Genomic DNA, 17,597 nt, shown 5'->3' on the forward strand with positions numbered 1-17,597 from the left:
GAGCAGCTGGAAGAGTCCAAGGAACCTGAAAAGCCAGAAATCAAACCTCCCGAGGAGGACGACGAGGTTGAGAGGAGGAAGGCGAGTCATGCATAGCTGGCACTTTGATGGCTTTAATTGTTTATTGTGACACACTTTTGATTTGCGTACGCGATTAGAGCGATGAGAAGGTTGTGAAGAAGGAAGAGTCACAGGACGAGAAAGGAGATGACGACAACGCGGACGAGTACGACCCCATGGAGCCCGAAGATGCCGATGCCGATGATGGTAATGTTCTTTTTGTTCAATTATTTGGACATCTCATTAAACTGAAATTGTGGCCAATGATGAGAAATCGTGCACCACTCTGAAGCTGTGATGGATTCCACTTCCACTTTCTCTGAGGCTTCTTTTGTTGACATCATGTCATTTCTGGCACTGCATTCAATATGTTCCACTTTGACACATTTCATTTTCTGACCTTCAGACAAGGATGATGAAGATGACAGAGAGCGAAGAGATCGCAAAGATGATCGAAAATCCCCAAAAGATAGAAATTTCAAGGACAAGGTAAGCTGCTTCATTTGCGCTGCTTAAACCCTATTGAAGGAGATGGATGAAAAATTTTCAGAATTCAAAGCATGCACATTTTCCTTTGTATGCGAGTACCAAATAGCATATATCTTAACTAATGGTGTCAAAATAAGTGCATTAATTTAAAGTTCATTTAATGCCACAATTTTTTTTTTTATTCACAATTAATGACCGCCCCTTACATGGGGGAATTCCAGTCACAACACAGCAGACACGCCTCGAAATTTAGCAGTAATAAATTTAATAATAATGAATATATTTGTGTAAACTGGGGTCAAGTTGTATTTTACAATTAAAAAAATGTGATGTAATGGAATACAATTTGAAGTTACCTGAAATATGAATAACAATTTCAATTTTATTTAGCACAATTTAAAATAAAGTAATTTGCAAAGACATGAAACTACTTGTAATAATCAAGTGTTTGTACTCTATTACCAAACTTGTAGAGAGAACGGAGATGACGGCAGCACGGCCAACGCGGACAAGTCTGACCCCATGGAGGCCGAAGATGCCGATGATGGTAATGCTCTTTTTGTTCAATTATTTGGACATCTCATTAAACTGAAATTGTGGCCAATGATGAGAAATCGTGCACCACTCTGAAGCTGTGATGGATTCCACTTCCACTTTCTCTGAGGCTTCTTTTGTTGACATCATGTCATTTCTGGCACTGCATTCAATATGTTCCACTTTGACACATTTCATTTTCTGACCTTTAGACAAGGATGATGAAGATGACAGATAGCGAAGAGATCGCAAAGATGATCGAAAATCCCCAAAAGATAGAAATTTCAAGGACAAGGTAAGCTGCTTCATTTGCGCTGCTTAAACCCTATTGAAGGAGATGGATGCGAAATTTTCAGAATTCAAAGCATGCACATTTTCCTTTGTATGTAAGTACCAAATAGCATATATCTTAACTAATGGTGTCAAAATAAGTCCATGGTGGGGAAATGTTTCTCTTCTGCTGTCATAATAACTGACCTAAAACCCTCCATTGTCTTCACTTGTAAATATTTACAAAAGCTATTTTAATTGTTTAGACCTTGTTTCAACTCCCTATGTGGATTTACTCATGAATTTGTTCCTTTATGGACGTGTACATATTTTTTTATTTTCACAATGTTTTGTCATGAACTTACTTTCTAACATTTTTTGTTTTTGCCATCTCTTGTGCCAGTTTGTGTGATAGTTGTGCTATTATGAGATTTTGTTTTTTTTCTTTCTAATGGGCAATGCCGATGCTATTTATCTGCGAGAGAATTCCTAATGTACTATATTTAAATGACGATAACTTTGGATTCCACAAGAGTCATGCTGACTTGTTTTGTAAATAAGACTCCATCCACTGTTTAAAACCGTGTTGAATAAATACAATTTTTGGGGGGTATTTTCTTGCATTGATTTGACCATTTGAGTTGTTTTTGGCCCAACACGCTATCCGCATGCCTTTAGCGTGTTTACCTCTTTACTTATGCATGTAACAGAAAAGTTGTCTAATTAGAACGGAGATGACGGCAGCACGGCCAACGCGGACGAGTCTGACCCCATGGAGGCCGAAGATGCCGATGATGGTAATGCTCTTTTTGTTCAATTATTTGGACATCTCATTAAACTGAAATTGTGGCCAATGATGAGAAATCGTGCACCACTCTGAAGCTGTGATGGATTCCACTTCCACTTTCTCTGAGGCTTCTTTTGTTGACATCATGTCATTTCTGGCACTGCATTCAATATGTTCCACTTTGACACATTTCATTTTCTGACCTTCAGACAAGGATGATGAAGATGACAGAGAGCGAAGAGATCGCAAAGATGATCGAAAATCCCCAAAAGATAGAAATTTCAAGGACAAGGTAAGCTGCTTCATTTGCGCTGCTTAAACCCTATTGAAGGAGATGGATGCGAAATTTTCAGAATTCAAAGCATGCACATTTTCCTTTGTATGCGAGTACCAAATAGCATATATCTTAACTAATGGTGTCAAAATAAGTGCATTAATTTAAAGTTCCTTTAATGCCACAATTTTTTTATTATTCACAATTAATGACCGCCCCTTACATGGGGGAATTCCAGTCACAACACAGCAGACACGCCTCGAAATTTAGCAGTAATAAATTTAATAATAATGGATATATTTGTGTAAACTGGGGTCGTTGTATTTTACAATTTTAAAAATGTGATTTAATGGAATACAATTTGAAGTTAGCTGAAATATGAATAACAATTTCAATTTTATTTAGCACAATTTAAAATAAAGTAATTTGCAAAGACATGAAACTACTTGTAATAATCAAGTGTTTGTACTCTATTAGCAAACTTGTAGAGAGAACGGAGATGACGGCAGCACGGCCAACGCGGACGAGTCTGACCCCATGGAGGCCGAAGATGACGATGATGGTAATGTTCTTTTTGTTCAATTATTTGGACATCTCATTAAACTGAAATTGTGGCCAATGATGAGAAATCGTGCACCACTCTGAAGCTGTGATGGATTCCACTTCCACTTTCTCTGAGGCTTCTTTTGTTGACATCATGTCATTTCTGGCACTGCATTCAATATGTTCCACTTTGACACATTTCATTTTCTGACCTTCAGACAAGGATGATGAAGATGACAGAGAGCGAAGAGATCGCAAAGATGATCGAAAAGATGATCGAAAATCGGCAAAAGATTTCAAGGACAAGGTAGACTGCTTCATTTGCGCTGCTTAAACCCTATTGAAGGGGAGATGGATGCGAAATTTTCAGAATTCAAAGCATGCACATTTTCCTTTGTATGCAAGTAACAAATAGCATATATCTTAACTAATGGTGTCAAAATAAGTGCATTAATTTTGAGTTCATTTAAAGTTCCTTTAATGCCACCATTTTTTTTTTTAATTCTCAATTAATGACCGCCCCTTACATGGGGGAATTCCAGTCACAACACAGCAGACACGCCTCGAAATTTAGCAGTAATAAATTTAATAATAATGGATATATTTGTGGAAACTGGGGTCAAGTTGTATTTTACAATTTTAAAAATGTGATGTAATGGAATACAATTTGAAGTTACCTGAAATATGAATAACAATTTCAATTTTATTTAGCACAATTTAAAATCAAGTAATTTGCAAAGACATGAAACTACTTGTAATAATCAAGTGTTTGTACTCTATTACCAAACTTGTTGTAGCCCAACTGATTTTGTGCAAAAACATGACACAATCTTATTTTTTGTTCTCACCTCAGACTCAAGATGGAAATGAGGAGGAAAGTGTGCCGCTTCAAATGAACGGCGCTGAAGAACAAACCTCCTAAATCAGCGGCGGTAATTCTGCTGCCCGTGGGTCATATATGAGAGTGGCCTGCCATGCAATGCTAAAAACAAATAAAACCTCAGAGGAACTGATAGGAAAAGCCCCAAACCTTTAAACCCACAGATTTGTTTGATTGTTGACATGATTATTTTTTATTTATTTTTTTGCATTGTCCATGGTGGGGAAAAGTTTATCTTCTGCTGTCATAATAACTGACCTAAAACCCTCCATTGTCTTCACTTGTAAATATTTACAAAAGCTATTTTAATTGTTTGGACCTTGTTTCAACTCCCTATGTGGATTTACTCATGAATTTGTTCCTTTATGGACATGTACATTTTTTTTTTTCACAATGTTTTGTCATGAACTTACTTTCTAACATTTTTTTTTTTTGCCATCTCTTGTGCCAGTTTGTGTGATAGTTGTGCTATTATGAGATTTTTTTTTTTTCTAATGGGCAATGCCGATGCTATTTATCTGCGAGAGAATTCCTAATGTACTATATTTAAATGACGATAACTTTGGATTCCACAAGAGTCATGCTGACTTGTTTTGTAAATAAGACTCCATCCACTGTTTAAAACCGTGTTGAATAAACACAATTTTTGGGGGGTATTTTCTTGCATTGATTTGACCATTTGAACTGTTTTTGGCCCAACACGCTATGCACATGCCTTTAGCGTGTTTGCCTCTTTACTTATGCATGTAACAGAAAAGTTGTCTAATTATTATTTTCTTTTAAATGCATTCTTTGCTTAGCAAAGTAAGGTAATCGAGAATTTGTATTAGTGTCCTCAATAACTGCAATGTAACGCCACATGTCTCCAGCAGAGTGAGGTAGTCGCTAAAGTTGTAACATGCATGTGACCTCTTTTTTCTAACATACTTTATTTGAAGATCTGTTGACAGGTTGGCTTCAACACGGGCGGGCATCATCGTGGCTAAGAATGTGACCCGTGACTGAAAGACCTCGGGTTCAATAACTCGCATGATGTGCCTATCAGTCATCAGAATCCTTCCCGGGAGCTTGGAAAGAATTCCACTGCTGCAGTGAGCCACCAATTGTGAGTATCTGCCTCATTTTCTCTCTCTCTCTCACTTTGTCTATGTTTAAGAGGTTATTACTTTTTGAATTTACCCATGAGGAAATCTTTCAAATTGTTTGTATATACTTGATTTTATAATGGATTTTTCCATTGACATTTTTTTAAGGTAATTGTAACGTTCCTATCAGGTTTTATTTTGAAAATAACATAAATCCCTCTCAGTGTTGTAGAATGGTGTGAATATAATGGCCTGCAAATGCATGTTTTTCCTCCACCCCACCACGAAACAAAAAAAAAAAAAAGGCACAGGAAGCATCTCTGTGCAGTGCCTGCAGCTTGTCTGTATCATTTCCTTGAGAACAATGAGGATCTGTCAGCCGGCACTTTGCTAATGTGACTGCTTTTGTCCCGCCGCTCAACGCCGAATAGTTGACAAACAAACCTCATTTGTCCCCATCCTGAGGGAACACACAGAGATTTTGCACTTGCGAGCTTATGCGTATGCATGTGATGTGTGAAACGAAAAGCCGGCGCAGAGCAGGCCAGGTAAGCCCACTCCCCAGGTTGCAACAGAAGCCCTTTTGTTGGGGCCCCCTTAATATCAAAGGCCTTGCGCTCTCGCGGGTTTGACAATCCGCTCGTTTCAATGCGGGGTCACACTCTCCAGACGGGGTTAGTTTAAAAAGAAAAAGAACTGATCGTGTGCTCCATGTAAATGAGTCCTTGGGGTCAGTTCAGGCCTTCTCTGCTGGTCTAAACATGATCAGGAACACTCGGAAAAGGCTTGATAAATTAGAATATGGCAGAAAAGTTACTTTGGTTCACTAGTAAACGGGTAATAGTCATTGTGATTGTTTCGAGTGTTAGATTTTTGTTGTGTTGCCATGTGAATATAATCTATCCAGGGCCTTCAGAATAAGTAATGCTGTTCAATGTAATTTCCATTTAAAAATATATTACAGTAGTAATGGGACCGTGAGTGTAACTATTCAGATTTCAAATTAGTCCTCAAAGGGCCAAAGAGTCCTCTGATTGGTTGATTAGAGCAAAACGTGTTTTTGCCAACTTTGACACAATAATACATGAAATATTTAGTATCTCATTTCAGTTCCACCTGGAAAAACCAGGAACCAAATGCATGACCCGCCGCTGTCTGGTTCGACCTCGAACCCTTGTCTTCTTTTTCTCCTTTTATCTCCATTCTCATCACTCAGCACTTTGCCTAATCACTCCCTCCGTCCCATGTGCATGTCAAAAGTTCAGAGTCGTACTTACCATGACAAAAGCCGATCCCCCGTCCCTCAAACACAGCCCGCTGTCGCCTTTTCAACTCTGTCAGGAGTCGGCATTTAGTAGGCCACGCAATTGTCTCGGGTCATCCCACCCACTATTTGGACAACACATAGGAAACTAATCCACATGAAGTAGAACAGAACGAGGTTGATTGTGTGCAGCGTTTTAATTAAGGGGCTGCATAAAAATGTGCATTTTCCTGTTTGTAATAAGCTTCAAAATCCACCCACTCCAAGCGTAAAAACTTCTTTTTTTTTTTGTGAATTTTTGACCCTTTTTCGAATTTCTAGCAGTTCCATTCAGTTTTATGTTCACATTTCTTGAAAATTCGAATAAAGATGGGTGGATGGAAACCTCACGACTATGAACTGTACTTTCCTGTTAATTGGCCCTCTCTAAACTCTAAATTTCACTGCTCCATACTTGGCGAATAAAACTTATTAGTAAGACTATTTTTGGCCTATCTTTACCCCCTGCTCACCATGCATACCACCACCCGCACGCTCCACTCCTGCAGTTTTATTAAGCTCTTCGTTCCCAAAGTCTGGATGACTTTCGGTTGATCTTTTCCAATTTTCTGTCCTAAATGACTCCAAGCAACAGTAAATCAAATAACTCTTCTGGCTCATCTTAATGTCATTGTTTGTTGTTGTTTTTGCTTTGTTTGACTCCCAGGTCGACGTTGCAAATGAGAATATGTTCTCAATTGCCTTGCTTCGATTTTAAAATAAAACTTTTCCCAGGGGGAGGGGGGGGGGGAGTCTGTTGGGGACCGCCGCTGTTCAAGGGCAGCAAATATTTGTAATGCATCTGTTCCACTTCCCGCATCGGCAATCTGAGCACTGCGCTGCCCTATATGGCAAAGAAAGGCATTTAGACACAAAAATTGCCATCGCATGGTGATGAATTGTAATATGTGCAACGACAACAAAAAGGATCCCTTACATGCCCTCTGGGGTCCATAAATCTCCTTCTCGCACTTTGTTCAGCGGGAGAGGTTTGCCAGAAATGCCCTGGTCGCCACAATCAAACAAACAAGTCAACCACCCTCTTCGGGCCTGTTTGGTATTTTAGGTAATTGATACATAAGAGGCTCCTTTTGCGGGTCCCTCACGGCTCAGTGCGCCGAGAGAGAGGGGCCCCTGTTCGTGGCGAGGACCTCACCGCAAGAAGTCGACTTCCTGTGGAGTGGCACTGTAAAGTGGTGTTATCGAGGAAGCACCCCCCCCCCCCCCCCCACACCCCCGCCCCCTTTCCCTCCACCTCTCAGGGAATACTGGCTTTCACTGTGAGAAAGTTGCACCCTTGTTTTTGACAGGGTGCCTGCGGGGCGTTCCCCGGCGTAAAGGCACCTCGCTGGCCTTCACGATAACCCCTCCCGCCCTGCGGTGTCGTCATCTATGAAGGATGAGACGCTTCCTTTGCTTGACAAATTAATGCAACGGTACACCGCCGCACACCAAAACTGAAGCCAGTGTCACGTTTCAGGCGGCTTAACAATAGTTGGATAAAAAAAAAACTGCATTCAAGTCGGGCGGGTTTTGCACTTCGGGGAGGGAAGGAAGATATTATTTAACTCATTCACTGCCATAAATTCATTTAAAAAAAGATTATTCAAAATTAGGGGTGACAGGCGACAATTTTTTCTAATCTTAATTAATCGCATGACTCACGATTAATCACAAATTTGATGTCTGTTCTAAATGTACAATAAAAAAATCTAGGTTTTCTTACTCTTGTTTAAAAAAAAAAAAAATGTTGAACTAATTGAAATAGTTAAAATAATTTTTTGACTTTTATAGCCGTCAATGGCAGTGAATGAATAATAATAATGAAAAAGATTATAAGAAATTCGGGGCGTCAGGTGATTACAATTTTTTAATCGTAACTAACCGCACGACTTCACTAGTTAACTCACGATTATTCACAAATTGTATATCTGTTCTAAATGTACAATAAAACAATTCTAGGTTTTCATACTCTTAACAAAAGTGGGGGGGAAAGCTAAACCAATAGAAATAGTTCAAATGAATTTTTGACGTTTATAGCCGTCAATGGCAGTGAATGAGTTAATTAGCTCTCCATTAGGCACCCTTGAGGGTTAGTACAGGAAACATCAACGTGGGACAAAACAAGCATGTGTTCTCGTGATAATTTAGTCAGAAATTATAGAAAATGTGATGTTTGAAATAAAAATAGAAATCAATAAAACCTCCATCTTACCCATCCATGACCCCAAAGTACTCAAAATTGGATGGAATGTCTCCCTCCCATGACATGTTTTTATGCATTGTTTCCCAATATTGGCCCCCTGTGACTTCTGTTGGCATCACTTCCTCACTCTGTAGCTCAACAGGAAGTAGCGGCGAGACATTTCCTGCATGCTTCTGTCACCTTGGATGACTTAAAGGAAGCATTTTCATCCCAGCTCGTTTTGTCTGCATACATTTACGTTTTATTCACTTACGCCAGCCAATGTGATTTTTTTTGTTCCTGTGCCTAAAGCGCGCCTCACTAATGAAGCACATATGCTGCTCTTTTTTTTTTTTTTTTTAAGTCACATGACCACCAAAGTTTTCAAAGCAGTTTCAAGATTCTGTTTCCGTTTAGATAGAAACTGCCTGGATCTTAATTTTGGTGCTCGGTGACATATTGCAGGCTGCAATGATGAGCATCAGTAGCTGATTGGAAGTGATTTGGGCTGTGTTTGATTTTAGGCAAAGCCAAATGGCATTTTTTTGGAAGGGAGAGAGCATGTTCCTAACTACATTTACAAATATTGACTAAACTGTCAATTTAGTCAACTTGAATTGCTCTTTTTTTCGTAAAAAAATAAAATAAAAATTGGATTAAGATTAATATACAATCAGATGACTAAATTACGACTAAAACTTTAATTAATTTTAATCAATATAACTAAAACTAAATTAAAATTGCTTGTCAAAATTAACACTGCATCCTGGGAAAAATCTGATCCTCAAAATAAAAGCCTACAGTATAATCCGTTTCGCCGCACTTTTTTTTTTTGCCACAGGGTCTGCTTATTTAGCGGTCACACATTTTGTGCTTGTGAGTGTGACTGCTAAATAAGTCATTATGGGGCCAAAACGTGCTGAAACTTATTTTATTACATGCTTTTGTTTTGAAAGTCTTTTGGCAGGATGTTACGCCTTAATAAAAGTTTGCATTATAGAATACGCCTTGTCGTATCAATTGCCCGTAATCTGTATTTAAATTGTATGTGCAAAACATTTTAATTACATCATTATTTAATTGCAGTTTTTTTGTTTTCCTGTATTTAATATTATCACCTCTGTGCTTGCTCCACATTGTTTTGTTTATCCATTTTTATGCACATTGAACCTGCGACACAGCTGGCTGCACTCAATGCTGCTTCACAAACCAGCTGATCAATGCATTTATTCGTGACTTTGTCGCCTATAAAACCAACCTATGTTTTTTTTTCTTTTTACCCCCTGAAAGTCGTCACATGGGAGCGCTTAAGATATACGGCTATTACGGCTCAGTGGCCTGCATCTGAGGGAGGGGGAGGGGAGGGGGGTTGCGGGGGGCGCACCTGTAAACACTAAAAGTGGAGCGTTAGTTGGCCATCAGGGTTAGCCGGAAGCGACATGACTGATTGCCACTGGTTATGCAGTATTTTGCTAAATCTGGATGAAGGAATATAGCCATCGTTTTAAGTGGAAACCGCCAGAGACAAATAGCGCCACCCCCAAGAACAACCCGGCTAACGGACGTGCTAATACAGAAATAAATACATTGAAAATTATAGTTGTAATTAATTTTGTACATGTAACGTAGTTTATTTTCATTTTTTTCAAGCATTTTTTTTACTAAAATTTTTTCCCTCAGTTTTAGTTTATTACTTTAGTTTTCTTTAACAATTTTTTTTTACTGTGAATGTTTTTTAATTTTATTCCTATCCCTAGTAGTAACCCATATTCAGTATTATAAAATAAATCACTTAGAAGACACCTGGTCCCCTCTGTGGGCTACTTCTGTTAAAAGCAACCCCGACTGTAATGACAAGTTTGCGCTATAGTATTTTATTTGGTTGTTACTAACATAACTATGAGGTAAATTTTTCAAAAATCATTTCCAGTTTAATACATTTACACTGCCATTTTTATTTACTCATTCAGTGCGTAGTGACGTAGCACGGCGGCCGGCTCTCTGCCGAGAATTGTGAGCAACCCTCCGTAGCGTTCCAAAAGGGACGATCAAAACTCTTGAATGCGTCTGGTGAATGACGAGCGCACGGATCGCATGTTGTTTCTTTAGGAACGCTACATTTAGCCTCTTCTCAGTTACTCGTGAGCAATCGTTGGATGGCAGACTACGTCTTTTCCATTGTTGTTTTTATTAGCCTGCTAACAGTCGGTCGCGCTATTTACATAGCGGACGTCCATCCCGCCTGCTCAGCCTGTTGTGACAACACAACCCAGAACACTTCAGCATTCCCGACTGCAGCGTAGCTTGACTTTGTGTAAATGTGACATTTGGACACTCCGAGTGCAGCTGGCGGACAACTCGCACCTGATTGTGACATGCTTCATGTCCACAGGGCCTTTGTGTGTGTAAACCTTCAGTCAGTCATCGCCTGCTAACTACTACAAAAGGGGGGTGCGGGTGGGGTGGTGGGTTATTTCTGTCCCATCTTTTGGTTTAAAGCTAAACTTATTAATCCAACGTGACTCAATAGTCGACTTTAGCAATTCATACTTATGACTAATTAGTTTTTCGAGTTTTTCTTAGCTGTGGCTTTAAGATCGTGCACGTACTCGCACGCGCACCATGAAATAAGCCTGACACAGATGCTGCAGTTACGCTTTGGGCCAGAGGCGGCAGTCGCGAGTAAAAAAAAAAGAAAAGAAAAACGGGACAAACTGCACAAAGATTTAAGAGTAAAACATAAACCATTATTTAGTTAGTAAATCACATAACTATAAAATACATTATTTAAATTTTCTGTGGGTAAAATGGAGAGAAAAAATGTGTAATTGTATGGATTTTGAAGTAGCCCGAACAATAAGTGTATTTTTTGTACAAAGTCTTACAGGATCACAAATACAGGAAATTATTTATTCCGTTTCTATGGGAAAGGTTATTATTGAGGGGGGGGGGGGGGGGGATTCAATAAATAATATATAGGATTTTAAGTAGCCCCCCCCCCCCAAAAAGTAATCTTAAATTATTATTTTTTTATATAGAAGCTACAAAAAAAAATCATTTAAATGGGTTTTGAGGGAAAATACATTAAATAAATAATATAAGAATTTTTAGGAGGCCAAACTACTATCCAAAGACTAACTCACAACGTTGCCTTAACTAGCTTGGACTAGTTTGAGCTAGATGAGTTGTCATTACGCATTTAAAATAAAAAATTGCCCCTGAGCACTTATCGCTAAATGTAACGTTAGATCTTTAATCCAGACAGAACTGTTTTGCTCATGTTTTGCCTTGCTGCTAAGGCTAAGGTGGTAATTGCACACCACCTCCGTAGTGCCACAAGTTCGGACAAGAATTTTGTTGGAAATCATAAAAACAACAACTTGATGCACGAGCTTTTTACTGTGACATTTGACTTTTGTGTTGATAGACCTGACAATCGCCAATGCACTTTCATTCATTTATTTAAAAAGAGGATTCAAGCTGATTATTGTCACTCACAGTTGACGTTTACTGTCAATTTGAAGATAACACAGGGAGAATTACATTTTGTGTATTTAAAAAATGCACATAGTTGAGCTTTTCAGGCCACTATCTTAATGCTAACGCTAAATAGCATCTATGTTACGATGCTGTAATCCTTTTAAGCAGATTGATCGCAATGGTATAACGGTATGCACTATGTCATATATTCCTTATCATCTGTGAAGAATGGCTAATATTAGTGCCTTAATGATGATCTGAGAGGAGTTGAGACGCTTTAGTGAAAAGTTGTCAAAACCACATTACAATTGTATTTTATTTTTGGGTGGAGGGGTGGTTAGGCTGGAACTTTTTTTTTTTTTTGTGGTTTTACGTGGTCACAGAATGAAATAAATTTGTATGTTAAGCTAGCACTGGTCTAATCATATTAGCAGGTCACTAAACTGTCCCAAATCGTCAGATGGTAAGAGTGTACGAAGCGTGTGTTGCCTGACGATTGGGGTCAAGTTCATTCCTGGCACGCTGGTAAAGAGGAAGCCCTCTGGGGTGTTTTGGTTGGATCCCGAAAGCCAAGTTCTCCTCGCAGGACCAGATGTTGGTGACACACTGATCACATTCCAAATATACGCCCTGATCACATCAAGGCCGTCGGCTCCACGTAAGCACCTGAGACTACTTAGCGTATGGAAATGGACAGAGCCGGGGGTGCGGGTTTTGCCGTAATTATGCTAACTGTGGGCTCAACTTTTGCTTCTTGATAATCACTCTCACTGGCAGACTAAACATTTTTGGAAGAAAGACACCTCACATTTGCCACGCGGGTCATGCGCTGTTGTCCAACAACAATATTTGTCATATTTTTCATCTGGTCTGCGTTAGTATCAAACAATGGGAACGCTTTTTTAATTTTCCTCCTAATGCGTATTCTGTAAAAAAAAAATGGATATAGCATGCTGTGTGTTTTTTCTACCACATATCTGATCGACTTTTGATTGTTAACAGAGTTTTTATAATAGCAACATTTTCCCGTGCAGGAAATCACCAATTGTTGGAGTCGGGAATGGTTTATTGTAGGTGTAACCAAGATATAAATCGACTTGTTGAAGAATAAATAACCAAGTCAAAGAAAAATAATTACAGAAAGTCACACTTGTGGAAAAGTGCTACGTGAGATTTGAGAGCAATTGAAAACAGTGTGGTGGTATGCAAAACTATTACTTCAGTTTAGTTGTATTTGACTTTATGATAAAATTGTAATCATGTAGAACCGTTTTTCTAACTTTTTGGACATAGTTTTTATTTAACTTTAAGATGCAATACATTTTCAGTATTCAGTACAGAAGGTTTTTGTTTGTTTGTTTTTGGGCCCATCCACTTGTTCCCTGACAATCGCACCCTGTTTTTGTGGTTCAATATGGTTTCACGACAGAAAGGTACCAGTGAAGGCCCAGTGGGAAAATAAGATAACCATCCAATCATCTCCTTTTATTCTCACCTGTTTTCTCTCTTTATAGCTATCCACTTCCCCTTTGACAATCGCATCATGTTTTTGTGGTTCAATATGGTTTCACCACGGAAGGGTAGCAGTGATGGCCAAGCAGGAAAATATGATTATAATCCATCAAATCATCTCCTTTTTTCTCACCTGTTCCCTCTCTTTGTGGATATCTCCTTCCTTGACAATTGCACCATGTTTTTGTGGTTCAACGAAGAGCTGGTACAGTAGCAGTACAATAGTGTTTTGTATATGGAGCCTCAAAATGGCATCAAGGGTTTCAGTTTTTATGTTGTCGATGTGCAGCCAGCACTCATTTGTAAAAAAAAAAAAATTGGGGCAGCCATTTTCCTCAAGTGAAATTGTTTCATGCCAACATCCTAATTTTCCAAATCTTCCCAGCAAAATCAAGTAAATGTTCTGACTTTTCACCCTATAGTGACCCAATGTAGAGCGCGGACACCCCCCCCCCCCCCCCACCCCCGCCCTTGACATCGCAAACCAGATTGAACGTAATCACGCGGCGTCTTCGCTTTGAACTTTTCAACATTGTTCTGGAAGGATGAAGTCAGCCATCGTCCGTTGGCCGCGCCGGTGTATTCTTTTCATGTGCAGAGGAAGCTCAATATCCTGTTGCACGCAGACTCTTAATACTAACAGGCAGAATGGAACCCGGGGCCTCTCGGGGGGCCCGAGCGCCGCTTAAAAGTAAAGCCAAAAAAGCTTTCTGAGCGCGTGTGATATACGAGGTCGGAGGGATTCGCTAAAAGCGTCGTCAAAAAGGGGAGATGTGGTTCTCATTTTTGAGGCAAAATGTTGTAATGAGTTTCTGCAGGAGAACAAATGCAAAATCGGACATTTGGAAATGAGCTTTACTGACTCTTTTTATTTTAGTGCCATATGGACGACCATTCGGGTTATGTTTCGGTTATGACATTGGGTACGTCTGCACAATCTTATTGTGAGCTGCATCAAACGTTATGCCTTTACAAAGATTCAAATGTATGAATTATTTTTTTGTATGATATTGTTTAAGCAGCATGTTAGTGTTGTTGCAGTATGTAATATGCCGAGCACGGTTGAAGAAGCAACTACTGTGAACTATTACTAAAAATATTTTTTTTTAACTCATTTTGTTTAAAAATAAACATGATTTCTAAAAGCATATTTGCAAAGGTAGGTGTATATATAGTGGATTAATAATTAATTATTATTTGGGGGGTTTTCCCCTGTAACTGAAGTGGAACATTTAATTAATATGCAATATATCAATATTGATTATAATAAGTTGTTTTTAAATATGTAATTCTATTTTCCATATTTTTAAATGTTTTGTTAGAAATATGAGTTATTTTTTATTCAAATTGTTTTAAATTAACCTTTATATTGCACAAGTTGCTATAGCCTACCTGTATACTTACAGCAACAATGATAAAAAAAATTATACATATTTTAATATTTGAAACATTTTAATATCTACCTGTGTGCTTTAAAAATGTAAACATTTCCATTTTTAGATCGTTTTGTTGTATTCAAAAATATGTTAGTTTCAAATAACTTTTAACCCACACCTGTTCATGGAAGACCAGGAGTGCCAACATTAAATGAATAACTCTAAATGTACCATGAATAATTTTCAGTGTTATCGTTATTATTATTTCAGTATGTTTTAATTTATTTCATTAAATTTCCATATTTGATGTATGAATATTTTTTTATGATTTAATTTTAATTTTGTCACTTCCACCCAAATGTTCTGTATATCAAAAATGTATACTAAATAAAATTGAGAAAATACTTGTTTTGCAGTCAATTTTTTAGCTTTATTTATTTCTTTTTTTGCGTAACTGCAATTCTTTTTAGAATTGACGAATTATTATTGTTCTTTTTATTATGATGGGAAATGCACACACACCTGTAAGTAGTGGGCGGTCCACCTGTGCACCCCCCCCCTCCCCTTCTTCCTCCTCCTCCTCCTCTTCCACCCTCCTTCGTCTCTCTCTCACTCATGTCAGGACCCTCTCAGCAGGAGGACCTGTCGCTCCCCGGCTATGCTTCCAAGAAACAAAACTGCAGTTTAACTCGACAAGTCCAACTGGTTTCTGGAACTCGGGACAGCGGCTAACATGTCGCTCCACCCGCCACGGATCGTGCAGCTCTCCGCCGCCTCCCTGGCGGTGGTCTTCGGCCCCGACGACGACGACCACGACGAATCGGCGGAGGAGAGCCGCCGGAGCTCCACCGCCACCGGGCTGGAGGTGTTTGCCGACTTCAAGGCGCAGAACCTGCGTAGCTTCTGGAATAAACGGCTGGTGCGCGCCATGGGCGAGGTGCACTTCCAGGGTTGGATGGACAGCTTGGTGCTTTTTATCCGGGGAAGCTCGACTAGCTTGGAAGTGCTGAGGGAAGCGTGGATGAGGCGAGCGCTCAAGTCAGCCACGGGCTTGGTCATCAGAGCCGTGGGTAAGAACTTGCACACTTGACTCGCTTATACAGCACTGCTGCGTCTTAATTTTATAGTAAGTACGACACAAAAATACTTGAGCCATCATAAGTAGCCGTTTGAATAATGACTCAAATTGTTCCAGCATCCCATAAAACACCAACTAAACTTTTGTGTTTTCCTTTCTTTTGTGAGAAAATATCACTCTGCAATATTGTACTTAATAAAAAAAATATATAGTAGGCCTACTAACACATAGAATATTAACATTCAAACTATTTGTGTCTCCTGATTAATTCGTTAAACGTCTCTTCCTGGTGTGCACGCTTTGGCCACTGGGGGCAGTGTAACCCACGCGTCTGTACACGAAAACGTTCACAACTGTTCAGTAGGCATCAGTTATTATTTTTCATGGGGTAAAGGAATACATGTCTGTTTACATGTCAAATGTATGTTCCTAAGAGGGCTTAAAGACCACGTCATTGGTGCTTTTTTCGCATCTATGTGGTTTTGCATTGTGTGTTAGCATTAAGCTAGCAAATTTGTCAGAATTACTGTATTTTTCAGACTACAAGTAGCCTAATGCTTTCCCCTCGCAATTTGTCTGTTCCTGTGATTATTTATATTTGTCTTGTATGTATTAAAATTGGAGCTCACTGGTACCCAAAATTCCCATTCCCTAATCGTGTTTACGGCAGCGAACAAGTTCCACTTCTAACTACAAAATGGCTTCCTTTACGGGGGAAGTGTCGGTAATACACTAAAAGTATTTGCCAACTGACAGTATAGTAGTCGTCATGGCAACTGATGTGTGACATAAAACGCGAACGCAAGCCCACTTATAAGTATACTTCTTAATTGTACATTTGTATTAGGTATGTAAGAAGCTAATTAGTCATATCATGCTTGTAAGAAGCTAACGGTTCCATCAAGTTGTATTCTTTTATGAGGCTTCACACTGAGGCTTCAAAGCCATAAAAATGGACCTAAAATGTGTACATATACTGTACATTAACTGGTCATCACATTAGGTACACCTGCACCATCTAATGCAAGTGTACAAAAAAATTGCAGTATTATACCAGCTGCCCATACATATGCTGTATACTGTACTGTTTTTAAATGTTCACAATGTAATGTGTTCATAAATTTAGCAATGCCTTCTTAGTACCACAACAAGAGAAATTGCCCCTGATATTCCTTTTTTAGTACAACATTTCGAGCTGTCAGCTGTGTAAAATGTCCCCAAAGCTTGTTGATGTACTGTGCAATCTTAATTATTAATATTTTGTCCATCTCGTAATTAACAAGGTACCATAACATTCGAAACAGCTTTCAAAATGGTGCCGTTGTGTAAACAACCACACTAAATTAATAAACGTTATGTTAAACTCAAACTTGCTCATTTGTATCCTTCAATGCAGCTTTTGTATTGCGTCCCAATAGTAGCAAAGTATGTCATTTCCTATGGCCTGATGTCATGTGTTGTACATGTGTGACATCACCAGCCAGTCAAATGATAAGTCAGCCCGTGTGTGTTGTTTTAGCCCTAATGATAGCTTCGTGAGTGGTTACACCAGCTTATTTTTTATGTTTTGTGACTTTACAATCAGGAATTCAAAGCTCAGTTTGTCGCACATATGGAAGATAGTAAATCAGAGTCTGACATTGTAACCAGAGCTGCCGCTTTGCAGGCTTTTAGCCTACGTTTAACGACCCAGTAAGAAGTGAATTGTATTTTTTTTCCTGTTTACATACTGATGACATTG

The 17,597-nt window shown here is 39.0% G+C and overlaps 1 protein-coding gene across 3 annotated transcripts in view; it reads left to right on the forward strand.

The window, feature by feature from the left end:
* The first annotated feature begins 1,315 nt into the window (after window positions 1–1,315).
* Window positions 1,316–17,597, forward strand: part of stox1 (storkhead box 1) — a 31,707-nt gene continuing 15,425 nt past the window's right edge. The window contains exons 1-7 of one of the 3 annotated variants that reach the window (XM_086092748.1): window positions 1,316–1,378; window positions 2,064–2,150; window positions 2,350–2,432; window positions 2,892–2,976; window positions 3,176–3,264; window positions 3,811–4,942; window positions 15,401–15,848. In XM_086092748.1, the coding sequence (XP_085948874.1) occupies window positions 15,512–15,848 (337 nt within the window). In that variant the 5' untranslated portion in view covers window positions 1,316–1,378; window positions 2,064–2,150; window positions 2,350–2,432; ... (2 more) ...; window positions 3,811–4,942; window positions 15,401–15,511. Of the gene's footprint in view, window positions 2,151–2,181; window positions 2,433–2,891; window positions 2,977–3,175; window positions 3,265–3,810; window positions 4,943–15,400; window positions 15,849–17,597 lie in introns of those variants that run through there. The other 2 variants (XM_086092750.1, XM_086092749.1) reach the window with 2 other exon arrangements.

The sequence above is a fragment of the Leptonotus elevatus genome, chromosome 13 (assembly GCF_054856555.1).
Source record: "Leptonotus elevatus isolate MCC_2025b chromosome 13, RoL_Lele_1.0, whole genome shotgun sequence".
In the NCBI taxonomy this organism is placed as follows: domain Eukaryota; kingdom Metazoa; phylum Chordata; class Actinopteri; order Syngnathiformes; family Syngnathidae; genus Leptonotus; species Leptonotus elevatus.